The sequence below is a fragment of the Dreissena polymorpha genome, chromosome 3 (genome assembly GCF_020536995.1).
Source record: "Dreissena polymorpha isolate Duluth1 chromosome 3, UMN_Dpol_1.0, whole genome shotgun sequence".
NCBI classification, from domain to species: domain Eukaryota; kingdom Metazoa; phylum Mollusca; class Bivalvia; order Myida; family Dreissenidae; genus Dreissena; species Dreissena polymorpha.
Window position 1 is genome coordinate 129,046,667 of NC_068357.1, and position 22,648 is coordinate 129,069,314.

Here is a 22,648-nt window from a genome sequence, read left to right on the forward strand (position 1 = left end):
TTTGGTAGAGGACTATAAGTTGTCACTACATACCAAATTTGGTAGCCCTATGCCATACAGTTATGGACAAGCAGATTTTTAAAGTTTGCACAAAATAGGCCTTATTTAAGCGTATGTTCATTTTTGTGACCCTCGGGGCAGGGTCAAATTTTACCCCAGGGGCATAATTTGAACAAACTAAGTAGAGAACTACTAGATGTCACTACATACCAAGTTTGGTAGCCCTAGGCCCTACGGTTATGGACAAGCAGTTTTCTAAAGTTTGCACAAAATAGGCTTTATATAAGCATTATGTTCATTTGTGTGACCCCCGGGGCAGGGTCAAATTTGACCCCAGGGGCATAATTTGAACAAATTTGGTAGAGGACTATTAGATGTCTCTACATACCAAATTTGATAGCCCTAGGCCCAATGGTTATGGAGGAAAAGATTTTGAAAATTTTCACACAATAGGCCTTATATAAGCAAATTTTCAATTTTGTGACCCCCGGGGCAGGATCAAATTTGACCCCAGGGGCATAATTTGAACATATTTGGTAGAGGGCTATTAGATGTCTCTACATACCAAATTTGATAGCCCTAGGCCCAATGGTTATGGAGGAAAAGATTTTGAAAGTTTTCAAAAAAATAGGCCTTATATAAGCAAATTTTCAATTTTGTGGCATAATTTGGACAAATTTGAAAGAGATTCACCCCAGGAACATATGTGAGAAGTTTCATCGGAATTGGACATGTAGTTTAGGAGAAGAAGATGTTTAAAGAAAAAGTTAATGCACGCACAGACGCACGCACGACGGACGCAGGACCATAATATAAGCCCTGCTGGCCTCTGGCTAGTGGAGCTTAAAATCACTGTATATCGAAATGCATTTTGCTTAAATGAGCCATTTACAATTAGCAATGACAGTTTTTTTAAACCCGCCTCATGCTAAAATGGGTCTTATGCGATATGCGCCATCATATCTATAGCCCACTCAGTCTGCGCATCTCTCAATCTGGTCAGGAGATACAAAATGAGAACATAAAACCTTGAGTGATTCTATAGCAGGCAGCATTTCCCCTGACCAGACTGCGCAATCGCAAGGATGGGCTTGAGCTACGCTAGCGGAAATGTCATAACACCCATTTTTGCATGATGCAGCTATGAAAGTGTGATTTGAATGTGTCAAAAGAAAGACTGCACGTTAATCAAATATAAACATACAATATATTTCAATGGTGAAGAAATAAACTCTTAATAAACCATGTGCAGACATATATGATGTGAACACTCGTTGTATAATTTTTATCTATTAACATTAATGTGTAGTTTGACTATAACAAGTTAACACACATTTCATGAGGTGAATATGCAACTAACAAGTGAAAAAACCCACAATAGTAAAACGTTTTTTTCAATTTACTTGTAAAGAAACGTTAATTTCAAACTTTAAATCAATGTCAGCATTTACGCCTGATATCTTTGAAAAACATATTTCTTGTTATATTAAGTTGTTTTTATATTCGATTTATTGATTATAAAGCATTTTTGTTGTTGTCTATAGTATACCTGTAGTAATTGGTGAACTCATGTTCAACTGTTTGAGAACTGTGCAATTAAACACACTTAACCATATACTATTGCGTTGTTATCACCCGTGCAAAAAAATACAAGAGAGATCGTAGCTACCTGTAGAGAACAAAAGAACGTTCGCCACACCTATCAAATTTAACCCTGCTGCACTAGCAAGCAATATCAATGAGGTTACACAACAGACACCTGATAGTGTATTTGACTCTTTATAACCCACTACATGTATACACATGTACTTGTTGATAAGCAGTAGTTATATCTATTAATAGCCACGGATTTTGAATGACCTTTGCTGCGCAAAAATACCATGTGATTAAGACGCAGCAAATAGTGAACTATTTTAATCAATCATGAACATTCTCTTCCGAGACACGTATTAATGAAAAAATTGTTTGATTTTTTTCTATATACGCTCCATTATAAATATTCCATTTAACAGATATTCACATTATGCGTCCCTTTGTGAATGAATATATTGGAAGAACTGAAACCTCTGGCATAAATGATACGACTTCACTGCATGGATGCATGTGGCAGTTATCAGGTTTTGGGTCTTTAACAAATTCTGTTTTCAAAACGTGATATTAACCTTAGTTGTTCGCAAACAAACAACTAAAAACTAAGACAAACATAAACCAGCAACTTGATATTGACCATCACTCACCTGGGAATGTTATACACTGGTTGGATACTGATGTCCCCTTCTTCTGACAGGCTTCCACTCCGCACCCTTAAGGAAGTCACAACCCCCTGTGGGGACTGCACAGGAAATATCACCTTGTACTTGCCATTCTCCAACTGAAGCTTCACACCATACTTCTGGAACGTGGCTCTATGTAAACCCTGCAATGTACCATGAGATGTACATTATCAACAGTGCATGATATATCAACTGGCAGAAAATGTTAAACTTTGAAATGTAATCATATCAGCTTACAATAAGTCCAAGGGTTTCAGAATACAAAGACATTGGTTGAGGCAGAGTAAAAAATATAATTTCCTTCTAAAGTAAATTGTGTCAAATAATGCTAAAAGCAGAATATAAGCTGCCAGATTTGTCAAGCATATTTTAAGCGGTCTACAATATTATCCAATTAAATATTATCACTTGACATAAGCTATCATTATTAACAAGAGCTGTTTGTAAAACATGCATGCCCCCCATATGGGCTGTCAGTTGTAGTGGCAGCCATTGTGTGAATACATTTTTTGGCACTGTGACCTTGACCTTTGACCTAGTGACCTGAAAATCAATAGGGGTCATCTGCGAGTCATGATCAATGTTCCTATGAAGTTTCATTATCGTAGGCGTAAGTTTTCTTGAGTTATCATCCGGAAACCATTTTACAGTGTCAAGTCACTGTGACCTTGACCTTTGACCTAGTGACCTGAAAATCAATAGGGGTCATCTGCGAGTCATGATCAATGTACCTATGAAGTTTCATGATCCTAGGCAAAAGCGTTCTTGAGTTATCATCCGGAAACCATTTTACAATTTCGGGTCACCGTGACCTTGACCTTTGACCGAGTGACCTGAAAATCAATAGGGGTCATCTGCGAGTCATGATCAATGTACCTATGAAGTTTCATGATCCTGGGCATAAATGTTCTTGAGTTATCATCTGGAAACCATTTTACTATTTCAGGTCACTGTGACCTTGACCTTTGACCTAGTGACCTGAAAATCAATAGGGGTCATCTGTGAGTCATGATCAATGTACCTATGAAGTTTCATGATCATAAGCATAAGCGTTCTTGAGTTATCCGGACACCATTTTACTATTTTGGGTCACCGTGATCTTGACCTTTAACCTCTTAATCAATAGGGGTCATCTGCGAGTCATGATCAATGAACCTATGAAGTTTCATGATCCTAGGCCTAAGTGTTCTTGAGTTATCATCCGGAAACCATCTGGTGGACGGACAGACATACGGACAGACGGACTGACATGTGCAAAACAATATACCCCCTATTCTTCGAAGGGGGGCATAAATATTAAAAAAAATTGCATATCATGTGACTTTTGTTTGTTTTTTTAAGAGTAGGGAGGTAAGAAGTTTAAACTGTTCAATGCTGACCTCAGAATTATAAACTTTTCAGTATAATGCTGCATATCAATTGCAGAAATATTAAGGCCAATTATGAGTATGGCAAGTTTTGTAAAAAATACCTGCCAATCAAATAAAAAGAGAATATTTTCGAATTCTTCATCTGAGAGCTGACTGAAGTCCTGTGCCCCTGCAAGGTAGTTGGTGACCTCTTTGGGGGATTCTGCGACCTCATAATTTACATGTTGTACATCTTTAAAACACACATGGGTCCTGTAAGCATGAATTAAGCTGAATTTAAACACTCAATGCAGACCTTTTTGAGTTTTGTTTACAATCATATCTGCTGAAAAATCACACCCTTATAACAAGGTTTTACTAAAGCCATATAAGGAAAAATGCCATGCCCCCTAGCAGCCTTGTTTTTCAACCAACTTGAACTCGTCCAACATATCATTGGCACAAACCTTCTTACCAAGTTTCATAAAGATCAGAAATAAATGTGGCCTCTAGAGTGTTAAGGCAAATGTTGAGGACGCATGACGCACAACGCAAGACGAACAAAAGGCGATCACAAAAGCTCCCCATGAGCACATTGTGCACAAAAGAGCTAAAAAGCATGCAAAACATGTTCGATAACGGCTGAGAAGTTATATTTTTACATGACCTACACAATGCCAAATCAAGTGGTCTTTAGAGTTTTTGCAAACTAAAATGTTTAATATGAACATGCAATCTATAAATTCATTAGGTTACTTGTGAATCTTTGATCAAATGGAGACATTACATTCAGATCCTAAAGGGTTGAAGGTCAAATATGATTCAAATGTTTTATCAACAAACTGCAACAATATGAAACTCAGTTGATGTATCATAATAACGGGACCTTTTAACAGATTTTGGCATGCATGCATTGAAGTTTGTCTTTAAATGCTATAAATTGATAAATGTAAATATCAGACTAATTCGAACCAGTAAACAAGAGGGCCTGAAAGGCCCAAAGTCGCTTACCTGTGATACAAATGAACTGACCTGTTCTGTGCAGCCCAAAATATCATTAGAACAAATGTTCTAACCAAATTTCATGAAAATCAGACAATAAGTGTCACCTCTACATTGTTAACAAGGTAAATGTTCAAGACGCACGATGGACAATAGACAACAGAAAAAAGGCGATCACAAGAGTTTACCATGAGCATTTTGTGCTTACATTTTCAAAACAAGAGGCCTGAAAGGCCCAAATTTGCCCATCTGAGATACAAATGACCTGACCTGTTTTGTGCAGCTCAGGATATCGTTAGAACAAATGTTCTTACCAAGTTTCATGAAGAGTGAACTACACTTCAACACCGTTATTTCGAACATCGATAATCCGAAGACACCGTTATTTCGAAGTATTTTTCGGGTCCCAATTTTGGTTCTTCTTTGTTTAATGTAAAATTTCATTGTTAACCCGAACTTTGTTAAACCGAAGGAGTCATTAATTCGAAGTGATTCTGTCGGTCCCAACACTTTAATTCGCACCTAATTATCAATCTTAAATCCGAAGTAAAAACTGCAAAACACCGAGCATAATTTCACACCTTTGTCGTCTGAGCGTGGCCCGTCAAAAGCCGATAATTACACTTTTGTCGTATGTGTGTAGCGTGTTAATTTGATAATTTGTGCTATTCATTATATTTTATATCTTCGGTAATAAGAGAAAAAGAAAAAGCAGAAAAAAGAATAGTTTTATTCCTCCGTTTGTTACAAGTAGAAATCTATTGCTATATGAATAGTTTACGTTTTTAAGTACAACAATAATTTTTAGTATCGTGTAACAGAACTATACGAATTCCACGTTTTAATTTTACAGAATCAATAAAAAAAGTCTAAGTCTGTCAACTGTTTATTTCGAATTATCGTTAATCTGAAGTTTTTTTAACGGTCCCGACGACTTCGAATTAACGGTGTTGAAGTGTACACTGTAATTCATATATATCGCCGTCCATTATATCGACTTGTCCAATATATCATGAATCGGCTATGGCTCCCAAAAATCCTTCGAGCATGATTACTAATTGACATGTTTTTATCTGAAAATTTGCTGAGATAAAAACCAGTTTGAGCTAGTATTTCATCCTTTTTACCCACTTTAATTTTCTGTATAATCTGACAATCATCAATCCAGTTTGGTCCAGATTGTTTAACTTTATTGTACATCACAAATTCACAATGAAGGTTGGAAAATAAATGTGGCCTCTAGAGTGTTATAAGATTATACACTAACTTCCGGTATATAAAGCAATATAAAGATAAATTCCTCGCCCCCTGGCGGCCATATTTTATTACAGACCGGAAGCATTTTAAACTTGTAGAAGATATCATTGGGACAAATCTTCTGACCAAGTTTTATGAATATCAGAAAATAAATTTGGCATCTAGTGTTATAACTATAGCCATATAAGGAAAACTTTTTCAACCAACCTGAACCATTTTCAAACTCGCCCAAGGTATCATTGGGACAAGTCTCCTGACTAAGTTTCATGAAGTACCTCTTAGTAGAGTGTTAACAATGTTTTACTAAAGCCATATATAGCCATTTAAGGAAAAATGCACCGTCCCCTGGAGGCCATGTTTTTGAAGCAATTGGAACCATTTTCGAATTAATTCAAGATATCATTATGACAAATCTTCTTACCAACTTTCATGATGATCGGACAATAAATGTGGCATCTAGAGTGTTAACAAGGTTTTACTAGCCATATAAGGAAAATGCCCGCCCCCCGCCCCTGGTGGCTTAGTTTCTCAACAGACCTGTAACATTTTCAAACTCATCCAAGATGTATATAGAAAAAAAAATCCTTACAAAGTTACATGAAAGTCTTACATGAAGATAAGACTATAAATGTGACTTTTAGAGTGTTAACAAGTTTTTACAACCCCTTGCGACCAGGTTTTTAACCAACCAAAACCATATTCGAAATCGTTCAAGATGTCTTTGAGACAAATCTTTTGACCAAGTGTCATGCAGATCAGACAATAAATGTGGCTTCTAGAGTGTTAACGAGGTTTTACAATATCCACATACACTAGGAAAAATTCCCTGCCTTTTGGCTGCCATATTTTTCAACCAACCAAAACCCATTTTCAAACTTGTCAAACATATCTATGACACAAATCTTCTCTGACCAAATTTCATGAAGATCGGACAATAAATGTGGTCTCTAGAGTGTTAACAAGGCAAATGTTAAGAACGGATGACAAACAGAAGGTGATCACAAAAGCTCACGATTGAGCACACTGTCGCAGGTGAGCTAAAAATGTGCCTTGTATTTTAACAGATTTTCTATTTAGCCCCTTTAGGAAAACTGCCCCGCTCCTTTGAAGCCATACTTTTCAATTGACTGGAACCACTTTCAAACTCATCTGAGATATACTAAGAACAAATAATCTGACAATTTCATGAAAGTAAGGAGAAATGTGACTTAAATATTGTTAACAAGGTTCACTATAGCCATACAGGAAAACTTCCCCACCCCCTGGCAGCTTTTTTTATTATAGACCATATCAATGATAAATTACATGATAAGAACAAATTAAAGTTCAGACCAAGTTTGAGCATTAACAAGGTAAATATTGAGAATGCAAGACACACAACCCATGATAACATACGGAATGAAGGCAATCAAAAAAGCTCGCCATGAAAATTGGACCAAAAATAAGACTTCAAGAGTGTTAAAAAGCTTTTTCTTAAATCTAAGATGGTGACCTTTTTTTACTCAGATGACCTAGTTTCAATATCCCCTAAAACATCCAAGAGACAAATATTCTGACCAAGTTTTATTAAGTTTTGACAATAAATTAGGTATCTAGATTGTTTACAAAGGCAACTGTTGACAACGGACTACAAAGGACTGACAAAAGGTGATCACAAAAGCTCACCATGAGCAAGTTGTGCTCAGGTAAACTAAAGCTGTATAATAACATATGTGAGACAAACAACCATACTTTCTAGCAGCAGACTTGCTTGGGATAGATGCTATGTTGTCCTTTAGATGTGACCATTCACCGCTTGCTCCACACTTTTTGCAATGAAAATAACCTAAACAAGGGACAAAATTGTCACAAAACCAGGTTTTCAGTTGAAAAAGTCTGATAAAGGAAGACAATTCAAAATGTGTATTGTTAACCCCCTTGTGTAAAATTGACCTTGATTTCAATTAGAAAAAAAAGTATGATAAAGAGAGACAACTCAAAATCAATATGTGCATTGTTACTTATTGTTCATAGTTACATATTGTTTCAAAATCAATCTATTTTTAGTTGTGGCAACCTTGACCTTGGAGATATTGACGTAATTCCTTCACGCGACACACCGTTCAATAATGGTGAACAAATGTGCCAAATGATTTTAAAATGTCACAATGAATGACATAGTAATGGCTCAGACAAGCTCATTTATGGCCATTTTTGACCTTCAAACTCAAATTGTGACCTTGACCTTGGAGATATCGACGTGATTCTTTCATGCGACACGGTCTAATGATGGTGAACAAATGTACCAAATGATTTTAAAATCGCACAATGAATCACAAAGTAATGGCCCAGACAAGCTCATTTATGGCCATTTTTGACCTTCAAACTCAAATCGTGACCTTGACCTTGGAGATATCGACGTAATTCTTTCGTGCGACACACCGTCTGATGATGGTGAACAAATGTGCCAAATGATTTTAAAATCTGACAATGAACGACAAAGTTATGGCCCGTACAAGCTTGTTCCGCCCGCCAGCCCGCCCACCGACATTGCCAATCTAATAACCATTTTTTTCCTTCAGAAAACCTGGCTAAAAATTTGATTTACTGTATATAAACAAGAGGGCCTGAAAAGCCCAAAGTTGCTCAACAAGGATACAAAGGAACTTACCTGTTCTTTTCAGCCCAAGATATCATTAGAACAAATGTTCTCACCAAGTTTCATGAAGAGTGAACTATAAATACTTTATTGCCATATGAGGATAACTTCTCCGAGTCATGTTTTTCAACAGACTGGAACCTTTTTTTTTAAATCATCCAAGATATCATTACAACAAATGTTCTGACCAAGTTTCATAAAAATTTGACAATAAATTTCACTTAAAGAGTGTTAACAAGTTTTCATATAGCCATATAAGGAAAAATGATTTGCCCCCTGGCGGCCATGTTTTTCAACCAACCTGAACCATTTGCCATTTTGGAACTCGTCCGAGATATCGGTTGGGACAAATCTCTGACCAAGTATCATGATGATCTGACAATAAATGTGGCCTCTAGAGTGTTAAGAAGGTTTTACTAAAGCCATATATTGCCATTAAATGGAAAATTTCCCACCCCCCTCGCGTCAATGTTTTTCAATAGACAAGAACCATTTTTCGAAATTGTCCAGGATATCATTGAGACAAATCTTCTGACCAAATTTCATGACAATCTTACAATTAAATTGGCATCTTGAGTGTTAACCAGGTTTAACTACAGCCAAATATTGGTATTAAAGGGAAAATTCCCTGCTCACTGATGGCCATGTTTTTACGAAACCAAAACCATTTTTTAACTCAAATGTGATTTATATATAGCCATATAAGGAAAACTGCGCCTCCCCCTTCAAGGGTATTAACAAGGTTTTACTATTGCCATATAAATAAAACTTCCCCACCCCCTAGCAGCCATGTTTAAACCAACCAAAACCATTTTCCAACTCAGCTGAAAAATTGTTAAGACAAATATTATGGCCAAGTTTTATGACGTTCGGACAATAAATGTGACTTCTAGAGTGATAACACACTTCTTGTTTAATTTGACTGTGTGACCTAGTTTTTGAACTGAAGTGACCCAGTTTGATCTCGACCAAGAAATCATTGGGATAAATCTTTGGACCAGATTTCATGAAGATCAGACAAACAATGTGGTCTCTAGAGTGTTAAAAAGTCAAAATGTTGTTGCGGATGACACTCACAGACGATGGACAAAAAGTGATCCCAAAAGTACCATATCCTTAGTAGTGAGGAAAAATGCTGAGAAAAAAGAGAAAATCAAAATGTTGTATTCCAGTGCTAAAACTGGTTGCAAGATCACATGACTTTTTGGGTGTCCAAAATGGATGTTAATAGATGTAAACACACTTGTAAGTGGTGCTTTTTTCAAAGCACTTTTTATACAAATGTTCTTAAGAATTTTAACTAGTGCATAAAAGACATTTTTTATGCGGCTTATGGCTATGAGAAAAACATAAAAAAATTACTTTTTTGAAAATCCTGTGTTCTTGGCAAAAAATTCAATGTTAACAGCCATTCATACACACGGTCATGCTGCACGCAACGTGAAATATTGGAACCAATTTCAGAAGTATTCAATAATAATATCGGAACAAACTGCAATAAAAACTGTCTTTTGTGCACTAAAACATTTTGCAAACATATTTCATTAACTTGAGATATTTGCAAAAATAAAGTTTGTAATAGAGTGTTGTCCAGCCCATGTGCAAAGCCCTTTGATCCTGCACCCTGTTGAAGAATAAGAACCTTTACTTTAGATGAAAAAAATCAATTTAAGAATTAATTCCTTATGAGATGTTAAAAGTGTTATCAATTTTCTGAAAAACGTTTACCTGAAATAGAGTTTATGTAAATGCAGTCTTTGTCTTTCATTGCCTTCATGGCCAATTTACCAAATTTTGGGCAAACAGCAAAAAAGCAAGTCTGACCATGCCGAAAAGGAATGTCATTCTTTGTCATAAAGTCTGAAATCTCTTTTGTTGAGTCCAAGACCCTGTTATTAATCTGTAAATTGGACAAACTGGAAGCACTCTCGGTTGATATGTCTGAATGAAGTTCTGAATGAAAACTTGCAGAAGATAACATGTTGTTTTTTTTATCTTCAGCTGATATTTGAGGACTCGTAACATCTTCATTTGTTACTGTATCCACATCGCCAATGCTTCCAATGTTGGAGCTAAGTCTGCATACTTGTAAATACAAGTGATGAACCCTGCACAGTCTTCGACAGATACTCATAGTGTCGTATCAGTCTGAAAATTGAAGAACAGACATTTTAAAGCATACTATGATGCATCTTTGTTTATTATGAAAGCAAGTCAATGTGAGTTATCTCTTAGTCTTCACCCAACACAAATCAAGGCACCTTTAAGAACATAATTTGTTGTGAATTCCAAAGATTGTAACAAAAATATTCAGAGGAAAACTAGACCTATATAGATTCAATATTAATAATAACTGGCGATAGTTATCTATTTAAGTACATTAAACATACAAAGGCTCTAAAAAAGTCATTGAATTTAGCATCGTCCATGCATCAATTTATCAAAAGTGATACAAGATTTTGTTACTATGGTCCCAAGTGCTAATTTTGCTGATAAAATTGTGAATGTGTATACTTATTGGTTATGTGAATATGCCCATAAATGGCACAATAAAAGACCCTCATAACACTGATATGGTTAAAACACACATATTGATCAAGCTTGTGACCAAGTACGCATACAGAAAACATTAAAGGCTGGGATTTAAAGAAAAATCAATGATGTAATAGTACAGTATCCATTTTTGTTAATTTAAAAAATAATAATAAGAGTAAGAATAATCATTTGTTGTATTTTTGTTAAAAATTCATTGTTTGAACAGGTTTATTCAGCTTTTTCACTTGATGTTTGGTTTGAAGCTTGAAAGTGTTTTCAAAGAAATGCTAGCCATTTGTTTGCTTTTTTGATTGTTGTTTCAATGACAATGTTCTACAATCATTTTCAGATCTGTTTCCACAACAATATTTACCAATTCTATTTTAAGTTTAGATTGCAAAATGTGTAGTTAATATTGGGTTTCCCTCATGGTAATGTGGATCACTTCAAAATTACTCAGGGTGAAAGACATCATCCTATTGACACATTCAGTTTAACCCTTTCAGTGCGAGAACCGAATTTTGAAGGCCTTTGCAAACAGTTTGGATCCAGATGAGATGCCACAGAACGTGGCGTCTCATCAGGATCCAAACTGTTTGCTATTCTGATAGTATTGTTTGAAAAAAATCGAAGAAAATGCTAATTTTAGAAATTCAGCAGACGACATTTTAGCAGAAGACAAATTTCCCAGCATGCAAAGGGTTAACTTTGGGAATGTGTTCATTGAACTGACTTGTAGACAGAGCTCCAGATAAGATGCGTACCTGCGTATTTACGCACTGAAAAATTAAAACCAAAGGGCCTGACAGGCCCAAAGGCGCTCACCTGAGATAAAAAGAAATGACCTGTTCTTTGCAGCCCAAGATATCAATGGAACAAATGTTCTAACCGAGTATCATGAAGAATGAACAACAAATGGCCCCTTGGAGGCCATGTTTTTTTAACAGACCTGAACCATTTTTTAACTCTTCCAAGATATGTCCAAATTTCATAAAGATTGGGAAAAAATGTGTCTTCTAGACTGTTCACATGTTGTCACTATATACATATAACGAAAACTGCCCCACTCCCTGGCAGATCGGAAAATAAATTTGGCCTCTAGAGTGTTAACAAGGTTTTACTATAGCCATATAAGGAAAAATGCCCCGCCCCCTGACGGCCATGTTTTTTCACTGATCATGACTATTTTCAAACTCGTCCACATCCACATAACTAATGTTTTGACAAAATTTCATGATGATTAGGCAAAACATGTGACCTCTAGAATGTTCACAAGCTTTTTTACTACATAAATATAAAAAAAAGACCCCCCCCCCCTGGCAGCCATGTTTTTTTTACCGATCCAAACCATTATCGAACTCAACTGTCCTATCCAGGTGTGGAAGTGCGGTCTCCTTCACTTAAGCAAATGAACCGGTCACAGGGCGGTTAAAAGTTACGTTACTTTGTGAGCACTTATGTAATGTGGAAATATTTATTTGACGAACTCTTATTTCCGGTCAGGATGACTATACTGACTGGTTGTAATTCAATTAATTAAAGGCGTTCAGTCAGGGACGCCTAAATACACTCAAAGAATTTATTTATGAGTGAAAACCAAGGCAGCTTTAACAAAAATAACTAATTTTTATTCCAAGAACTCGGAAAATGAAGAACAATGACAGAAAATTAAGAACAGGTACAAGCCAAGTCTAAAAAATCTAAGTATCGTAACAAAAATGAAAAACATACAGCAAATACCTTAATGAATGTTAAAAGAAGTTCAAAATCTGTCAAAAAAAATGATATAAATATAAGTTACTGTTAGTCTAGAAAGCGCTTCAAAAATCGAGTTTACAAAATAGGTCTTATTTAATATAAAGAACAATATTTAATGGAGATTAGGAAACTTCAGTGAATCAAATGTAAAAATAAGAAAAATTTACTAAAGTTATTGAAATAGAATAGAGTCTTTCTAATTTAGAAAATGCCCAAAAGAAATAATCTAAATAATAAGAATAATTTAGAAAATAATGCCAAAATGTCTTGATGCTTGTGTTAAAAATAATTTAGAGTTTAATTATTTCAAAATTCCAACCTTTTTCAAGATCTGTTAACTTTTCAAGAAAGCATCAAGAGGTGTTTAAATCAGACAAAACAGCTTATTTTATACAGTTCAGAAGAGATCAATGGCAGAGTAGTCAATTTTCCCTCAGAACAGTGCATTTATCAATGATCAATATCTTCCCAAATTCCAGAGCAGAACTAAAAATAGATTACTGAACCAGGTTAAAAAGGGAGATAAATACTGCATAAATACTGCAAAATCATGTACATGTTCTCTTTCTTTCAGTAATCTTTTAGTTGAAAGGCTTATCATAAGTGTTAATGACTAAAACAGTTATGCTAACTATGAAAATTCTGTGTTATGAAAAATTACATAATACAGTTAATGTCACATAATATTGACATAATCAAACCAAACTTTACTACACAGGAAACCAATGTTCTGACCAAATTTCATGAAGATTGAGCAAACTAGAAAGTTAACAAGATTTTACTTTAGCCATATATAGCCATATAAGGAAAAATGCCCCGCCCCTTGGCAGCCATGTTTTTCAAGCCAAGGTTACCATTTTTGAACTCATCCAAGATATCATTGGGACCAATCATCTGAGCAAGTTTCATGAAGATCGGAAAATAAATTTTGCCTCTAGAGTGTTAACAAGGTTTTACTATAGCCATATAAGGAAAAATGACCCGCCCCCTGACGGCCGTGTTTTTCAACCAACCGACATCATTTTCGAACTCGTCCAAGATATCATTGGGATGAATCTTCTGACCAAGTTTCATGAGGATCAGACAATAAATGTGGCCTCTGGAGTGTTAACAAGATTTTACTATAGCCATAAATAGCCATATAAGGAAAAATCCCCCGAAATTGGCAGCCATGTTTTTCAAGCAAACATAACCATTTTCGAACTCATCCAAGATATCATTAAAACCAATCTTCTGACAAAATTTCATGAAGATTGGAAATAAATGTGGCCTCTAGAGAGTTAACAAGTCAAATGTTGACGCCGCACAACGCACGATGGACAAAAGGCGATCACAAAAGCTCACCATGAGCACGTTGTGCTCAGGTGAGCTAAAAATGTGGCTTCTAGAGTGTTAACAAGGTTATACTATAGCTATGTATGGACAAATGCCCGCCCCCTTGGCAACCATGTCTTTCAACCAACTGGCAACGTTTTCAAAAAAGCAACTAAAACCATTTTCGTACCCATCCAAGATATCATTGGGACAAATCTTCTGACCAAGTTTCATGATGATCGGAAAATAAATGTGATCTCTACAGTATTAACAAGGTTTTACTTTAGCCATATAAGCAAAAATGCCCCGCCCCATGGTGGCAATGTTTTTTAACCAACCGGCATCATTTTTGAACTCGTGCAAGATATTGGGATGAATCTTCTGACCAAGTTTCATGAAGATCGGACTATAAATGTGGCCTCTAGAGTGTAAGCAAGATTTTACTACAGCCATATATAGCCATATTAGCAAAAATGCCCCAGCCCCTTGGCAGCCATGTTTTCAAGCAAACATAACTATTTTTGAACTCATCCAAGATATCAATAAGACAAATTTTCTGACCATATTTCATGAAGATTGGACAATAAATGTGGCCTCTAGATTGTTAACAAGGTTTTGCTATAGCCATATAAGGAAAAATGCCCCGCCCCCTGTCCGCCATGTTTTTCAACCAACCGGCATCATTTTCGAACTCGTCCAAGATATTATTGGGATAAATCTTCTGACCAAGTTTCATGAAGATTGGACAATAAATGTGGCCTCTAGAGTGTTAACAAGATTTTACTATAGTCACAGTGTTTTTTTTCATTCAAAATCGGGTCCAGTAACTGGACCCATTCCCAATGGAAAAAAGTATATATTTTTCCCAAATGGGAGCTAAAAATTCCCAATGGAACCAAAAAAATAAAAAAATAAAAAAAAATATTTTTTTTAGATCAATATTTTGTTCATCTCTCATCCATATAAGATCAACCTTAGAAAATATAATACCGGTCACACTTGTATCCTCAATTTATAAGCATTTGTTAACAAAACAACAACAATAATTTCCCTTTTTTAGTCAAAACGCCGCGAATTTTCCCAGTCAAAAGGGACCTGGCCCCATTCCCAAAATGGTGCAAAAAAAACACTGTCATATATAGCCATATATGGAAAAATGCCCCGCCCCTTGGCAGCCATGTTTTTCAAGCAAAGGTTACCATTTTTGAACTCATCCAAGATATCATTGGGACAAATCTTCTGAGCAAGTTTCATGAAGATCAGAAAATAAATGTGGCCTCGAGAGTGTTAACAAGGTTTTAATATAGCCATTTAAGGAAAAATGCCCCGCCCCCTGGCGGCCATGTTTTTCAACCAACCGGCATCATTTTCGAACTCGTCCAGGATATTGTTGAGATAAATCTTCTGACCAAGTTTCATGAAGATCAGACAATAAATGTGGCCTCTAGAGTGTTAACAAGATTTTACTATAGCCATGTTTAGCCATATAAGGAAAAATGCCCCGCCCCTTGGCAGCCATGTATTTCAAGCAAACTTAACCTTTTTCGAACTTATCCAAGATATCATTGAGACCAATCTTCTGACCAAATTTCATGAATATTGGACAATAAATGTGGTCTCTAGACAGTTTACAAGGCAAATGTGCCATATAAGGAAAAATGCCCCGCCCCCTGGCGGCCATGTTTTTCAAACAACCGGCATCATTTTTGAACTCGTCCAAGATATTAATGGGATGAATCTTCTGACCAAGTTTCATAAAGATTAGACAATAAATGTGGCCTCTAGAGTGTTAACAAGATTTTACTATAGCCATATATAGCCATATAAGGAAAAATGCCCCGCCCCTTGGCAGCCTTGTTTTTCAAGCAAAGGTAACCATTTTTGAACTCCGATGCATCCAAGATATCATTGGGACAAATCTTCTGAGCAAGTTTCATGAAGATCGGAAAATAAATGTGACCTCGACAGTGTTAACAAGGTTTAACTATAGCCATATAAGGAAAAATGCCCCGCTCCCTGGTGGCCATGTTTTTCAACCAACCAGCATCATTATCGAACTCGTCCAAGATATTATTGGGATGAATCTTCTGACCAAGTTTCATGAAGATCAGACAATAAATGTGGCCTCTAGAGTGTTTACAAGATTTTACTATGGCCATGTAAGGAAAAATGCCCCGCCCCTTGGCAGCCATGTTTTTCAAGCAAACATAAACATTTTCGAACTCATCCACGATATCATTGAGACCAATCTTTTTACCAAATTTCATGAAGATTGGACAATAAATGTGGCCTCTAGAGAGTTAACAAGCCAAATGTTGACACCGCACAACGGGCAACAGACGACGGACAAAAGGCGATAACAAAAGCTCTCCATGAGCACTTTGTGCTCAGGCTAAAAACGCTTTAAAAATCGGCTCAGTGCGTTACATTACGCAACACATATCTCGGTACACATTTTTGATCGATAAATGTGAGTAACCGGTTAAACAAATAATCCTGTTAAGGGTTTAGTGTGAGTTAACCTTTGAATCAAAAGTAAGTCAATCAAGAGAACCGTGAAATAAAAATGGCGGCCCATTGTGTTCTAGGTTTGAAAAAGGGACATTTCAATCGAACAGCGGCTTCTGCAGGAAGTATTTGTATATTAATCATATGATGCTTCTAGAATGTTTTTAATAATTTTAAGCGATCTCATTCTTGAAAAAGCATGCCTTTTTCTGCCTATCTCACGGGTCCGATTGTCGGACCCATTGCCAATGCCAAATATGCATATTTATATTATTATATATTATATTATATATATTATTATTATATTATATATTATATATATTATAAGTCTAAAAATAAATCCCAATTTTAAAAAAAAATATTATTTTTTTTTTAGAAAGAAGAGTCTTATGACTTATATTTATTAGACTCTATATCTCAATTTTATTTTGTAAACAACCTACAAAATATATAACCATAATTTATATGAATTTTATCCAAAATGACTGGAAAACTCCCTGCCCAAATAATGCTTTTGTCGATGAAAATTATTCCGAATTTGGAAGATTTTGCGACTCGAAAAATCCCAATTTTGCTATGTACTTTTTGCCAAAATAGACAGAAAAAACCTGAGAAGTTTAGTGTTAACTTGCATAGACTACATATAGTGTGACTTTATTTTTCATTGCACAAGCAGTGCCAAAACTTAGTTTAATTGTGAAATAGCGTTCGTGGTGTACTACATGAATACTATATGCAAGAAAGACCCTATCAAGACAGAGATACAACACATGTAAGTTGAATATTTTAAAGAAAGTCTGTTCATATCATCATTGATAATTTATTCTGTTTGCATTTATTAATTAACAAAAAATAATAATTCTAGATTAAACACGCCATGTTCTATGTCAGTTTTCTATGGAAATGGAAAATACACCTCAAAATTCCGAAATACCCTTTATGGCTGAAACAAAGGAGTAAAATACCCTTTAACAATAATTTCAGGGAGTAAAATACCCTTTAACAATAATTTCAGGGGGTAAAATACCCTTAAGACTAAATCCTTATCTGGAGCTCTGCTTGTAGATCCACCATGAAAAGACTGGCTTGGGACTGTACCGGCTGACTGTACCCTATGGTACTCCAGATGTAGCAGGAGATGAGGCTGAGAGGAAGACTTCATACAGACCTGTTGGCTGAGATTGGATATGAAATTCTGAGTATCAGAGGTCCAGATAACATTTTGGTCAAATTCTTATTTTACAGGTTTTTTTCCCCACTTTTTGGGAAGATAGCCCATGGCTTTGGAATTGGGAATTTTATCGGCATTTTCATGAAATTGGGAAAATAAATTCATTCACCTTTTTTCCACACGAAAAGTCCACTGATTAGGGGAATACTAAATTTGATATAACTCTTTATTCAAATTAAAATAACAAAATCATATAATACTTTATTAGATGTAATTGAATTAAAATTGATATAAAATACGCATTAGACTTCTTTCTAAAAAAAAAAAAATTTTTTTTTTGGGGGGGGGGGGGGGAATTAGGAATATTTTGCCACATTTTTTGAAAAAAGTATACTTTTTGGGATTGGGAACATAGCTGAATTTCGGCTGTAAAATCGGCCAAAAAAACTACTGTTTTACTCCCTTTTTTAAAAATTAATTCTTATTTTACCCCTATTTATTAAATTAATTCTTATATTACTCCTTATTTGTTAAATTTATTCTTAACAACATATTACCAAATAATTTGTTATTCATTGTTTTTGACTCATCAACAATTCAACATTTTGGTTTATAGTCTTGGAAAAGCCTTGCTTTCCTTCATCGTTTTTTTCTTCTTCACAGTCATTTACTCATGAGCTTATACATGTAAGCTCATAGATAGCTTTGGTTATTTAGTTCTTGAGAATCAGACTGAAACAATGCATGCAGCATGGATTTTTGACACTGAAATGTCTTTTTGTGCCTTCCATGCTTCGATATACCGCTTCAGTCAGCCATTTTGATTTTTTTAAATGCATAACTGTCACTGACAGTTCGCCTTGGTTCATAATGGCCAGATGGTTGCCGTTAAGTCATAAAAAAATTTATATTTAACATATTATTTTAATGACATTTTGAATTGGTATCCAGTATATTAATTGTGTATAGAACTTACGATAAGTGTAATTAAAAAGGTACAATGAAAAGTAATGACTGCATGGCCTGCAATAATAGGAGAATTGAATCGAGACCGTTTGGCTTTATGCCATTTCTTTAAGGTGTGGCTCTACTCTTTACACCAAACTCTTGAGTGATGTTGACTTAAAGGTTTTTTAAAGAGGGCCTAGTCAGTACCGGTATAAAATGTTTACCATGTAATATGCAAATGGAAGTTTTACAACATTAGACTATTTTGAATTTGTGTAATATTTTTTTCAAGTCATAACTTTGTTTTCTTTCAGTGTCAAGGGACTGTACCTTTTTGCAGTAATGCATTGAAGAGGAGTGTGAGAACTGGGCTGTAGCCGTCATGTAGTCCTTGAAAAACCTAGTTGGTTTCCTGACAAAAGGCCTAATGGGTGTTCTCTATCTAGTGTTGGCATATCAGTCCAGTTTTTCTGTAGTGATCATCCATGTTAACTGGCTTTTAAGTATAGTGGCCTTTTTGATGTGTTCATTATCAGTCCCTTAATGACATGACATCCTAGGATGTTTTAATGAGATTAGTGCCTTGGATACAGACAAGTTAAAAGGTCAAGAAGACCAGTGTTCACCAAAGATTCCAAAGACACAGAGCTCCAGATAAGGATTTGTGAAATTAGTAACAGTACTGCCACTGACAGAAAGAAAAGGAGTAACGCTTAAAATCAATTAGTATCTGTACTACCATATTCAAAAATACAGGTAGTACTGTACTACCCGTGTTCTTGGATATTGAAGGGTGTATAACTGAGTTTACAGAAACATTTGCGGCAATTAAAATAAATATATGTAGCCACTTAAACAGTTACTGTATTAGGTTTTCCATTCTGAATTATGATGCTAATACAACTACACATAAAAACTCATGACTAATACTATTTCTTCATTTTTCTTGACAAGAAAACACAAGCCAACTAGTAAGCTAAGTAAATGAACACTTATTTCACTGTCTCATCCGTTTCCCATCGTGTTTTCTAACGTTTAACGCCACCGATGCAATCTAATCGTTTAATATCGGGGCGACAATGTCTTTTTCTGGGTTTACAGATTTAATGTCAGGATGGTTAGAAGACACTGTAGGTAGTCATTATATGACAACAAAGTGTTGTTTCGAGCCGCTTTCGGTTAGGCCAGCATTCAATTGCGCGCAGACATATCGTTTTTGACGGATTTACAAGTTACAGGAAATCACGCGACAGAATAGACAATAATATATGAACCCAGTCTACAACTTTTCTGTAATTTAAATTAAAGCGCCGTTACGTTAGAGACAAACAAATCACGCCGCATTGACGCAGACGTATCCGTACGGCCAGATTTTTTTCGAAAATGCGTAAAATGGATATTAATGTCGTAATTGTACGTCCAGTTTGCAAAAATAAATGCGTAAATCTTCATGAAAAAGGCGTATTTACGGCTATACGGCCCTTATCTGGAGCTCTGAAAGACACCCATATTGAGTCAAACTGAATTGCTTTGAAACAGGATGTTGATAATTGTTTTGGAGTCTGTTCAACGTAAGGAATATATGACAGCCCATGTTTTGCTAAAAATGTTTTTTCTTAAAATCGCAGATTTGACGCAGAGGCAAGTCCATTTTCGGTCAGCGCAAGCAGATTTTGAAAGCTCATATAAATTCATAAATCATGTATGCTATAGTCTGGTAGAGTCGTGGGTAATTTTCATAAAGTTGTTACATCACAAATATTTTATAAATATATGACCATGAATCATAATGAAAATAAATATTAACCTTTCTTCTTTAAGATGTGTTGCTTTTTTCCAAATGTTTATCGTCTTTAAACATCAAAATAATCGACTGTGTTGATAGTGTCAAACTACCATCATGAAAATAAGCTTCCGTTTGATTCGTGGGTTCTGATTGGCTGCCAGAATTTCAAGATTTGCATACTATAAATAGCCTTTAAACTGACCTTGCAGGACAGGTTAATTTCTTGTGAAAAAATGTCAACAGACGATGTAGCATGGTAAATACTCATAAATAAACAATTTTGTGTTACTTTGAAACACTATATGAACAATACATAAATGAGGAAATACTTCATAAGGACCTATCAAGTTATGATGAATTACACTATTTACTTGGTTTTGACGCATTTTTTATCGGAAAAAAATGGTGACCGTGTCAAAACATTTTTCTGTAACAAACTGCATCATGTGCGAACGTTCTATCGCAAGATTTCTATACCCACGAATCAAACAGAACCCACGACTCAACCAGTAACAACCATATAAATATAGCCTCTAAACCTATAAGTTCGTGCACCTTAAACTTCAAAGGCATATCTTTCATGAAAAAGCATTAGACAATAACTAAACTTGATATATACTTTATGATTTATCTTTTGTTAAACAAATAACGATTGAAATATGTTGGTTGATAATAATAATAATGGAGTAACGTACCTTTAAACATTCATGTATATCTTAGTCTGCGTCACAGAATTACCCTATAAGATCGTGCATCGATTTTGATGACGTCACAGCGAGGCCCTGTCATGTGTTTATAATAACCGATATATGTTTTTGTGAATAAGTGTTTATTTGTATTAAATATGTGTTGTTTTAGACGAATTTCGTATATAAACTGTATTGAAAATATTGGTTTAAATAATACTGGTCTTCATAAAAACAAAATATGAAATGTGATAACTGTATTCAGAGGTCTAGATAAAGTGTATTTACTAACAGAAAATACATGTAGCTTAATAAAATTCTATTCACAATGGGGGCATAAAAGGCTGTCACCCCTTCTAATGAAAGTTGTTTTGTGACAAAATCCTAAATTGACGCAGCGAGAACCTTTATTTTAGGCCGGCCACGATCTTAACGTATGGTCTCGTGTCATCATTTGGGGGTAAAATTTTCCGCATACACAGCATTCTTTAATCGTATTGTAATGCAAAGTACAGAGAGCACAATACGAATTCAAGACGGGCCTTCAAGGGAAACTACTCTTACAACATTTTACGATCAAACATTGACAAACATAGCTGTCTGGTGCAGGAAATGTGCAGATTTTAAACATTGTTTAGGCTATTTCTTTGGAACGAGGTCAGAAAAACGGACAATTTATATCATATTTATTGTTTTTTCCTCATGATTGTTGTCTTATCGGCTGTGGAAATTCTCGCGTTACATAAGTGAATAGTTTTCGGGCACGTGCGTTCGAATGTTGCTTAGAAGTTTACGTCATAAAAAAGTACACGATCTTATAGGGCTGCACGAAGTTATAGGAATATAGGATAAATGAGTTCTATGTTTGGCTCACGTTAATTTATCATCATGTCATCTTGAGAAATATATGAAATGTTCGTAAATTCGTTCAGGATATAAAAGGCACCTATGACCTCACTTATTACATAACTGTGTTAGATCTTGTAAGTAAATACCCCAAGGAATTACTGAAGTACCAAATGTTTAATTTTATTATTTAATTTAACGATTAATCAATGTCAGCCATGTCATAATTCTAAGCATATACCTAGTATATGGCATTAGAGGACATGCACAAAAAACGCACACAAAATTGTTTTAATTACAGGTTGAAGATTCCAAATATGTCATTTTTTCCGCGAAAACTCCATGCTGCTTCCTGTAAATACACAGCCCTACTATTGAGGTTGGAAGTAACTAAGCAATGTTTATCTAAAAGGGGCCTATTCACAGATTTTGGCATGTATTGAAGTTTGTCATTAAATGCTTTACAATGATAAATTTAAACATTGGAAAACCCTCCAGTAAAAACAAAACAAAAATACAAGTAAAAAAAAGAGAAAAAAAGTAACCCTCAACTGGGCTCGAAAAACTGACCCCTGGA

General features: G+C 35.3%; 1 protein-coding gene across 7 annotated transcripts in view; it reads right to left on the minus strand.

The window, feature by feature from the left end:
* The window catches only part of LOC127871412 (twinkle mtDNA helicase-like), a 70,207-nt gene extending 47,769 nt beyond the window's left edge, over positions 1-22,438 (minus strand). Inside the window, exons 1-7 of one of the 7 annotated variants that reach the window (XM_052414317.1) lie at positions 22,371-22,433; positions 19,084-19,335; positions 17,662-17,809; positions 10,248-10,667; positions 7,613-7,706; positions 3,745-3,895; positions 2,238-2,416 (exon numbers count right to left, since the gene is read on the minus strand). In XM_052414317.1, the coding sequence (XP_052270277.1) occupies positions 2,238-2,416; positions 3,745-3,895; positions 7,613-7,706; positions 10,248-10,653 (830 nt within the window). In that variant the 5' untranslated portion in view covers positions 10,654-10,667; positions 17,662-17,809; positions 19,084-19,335; positions 22,371-22,433. Of the gene's footprint in view, positions 1-2,237; positions 2,417-3,744; positions 3,896-7,612; positions 7,707-10,247; positions 10,668-17,661; positions 17,810-19,083; positions 19,336-20,560; positions 20,936-22,312 lie in introns of those variants that run through there. The other 6 variants (XM_052414318.1, XM_052414321.1, XM_052414320.1 and 3 more) reach the window with 6 other exon arrangements.
* Between the last annotated feature and the right edge of the window lie 210 nt (positions 22,439-22,648).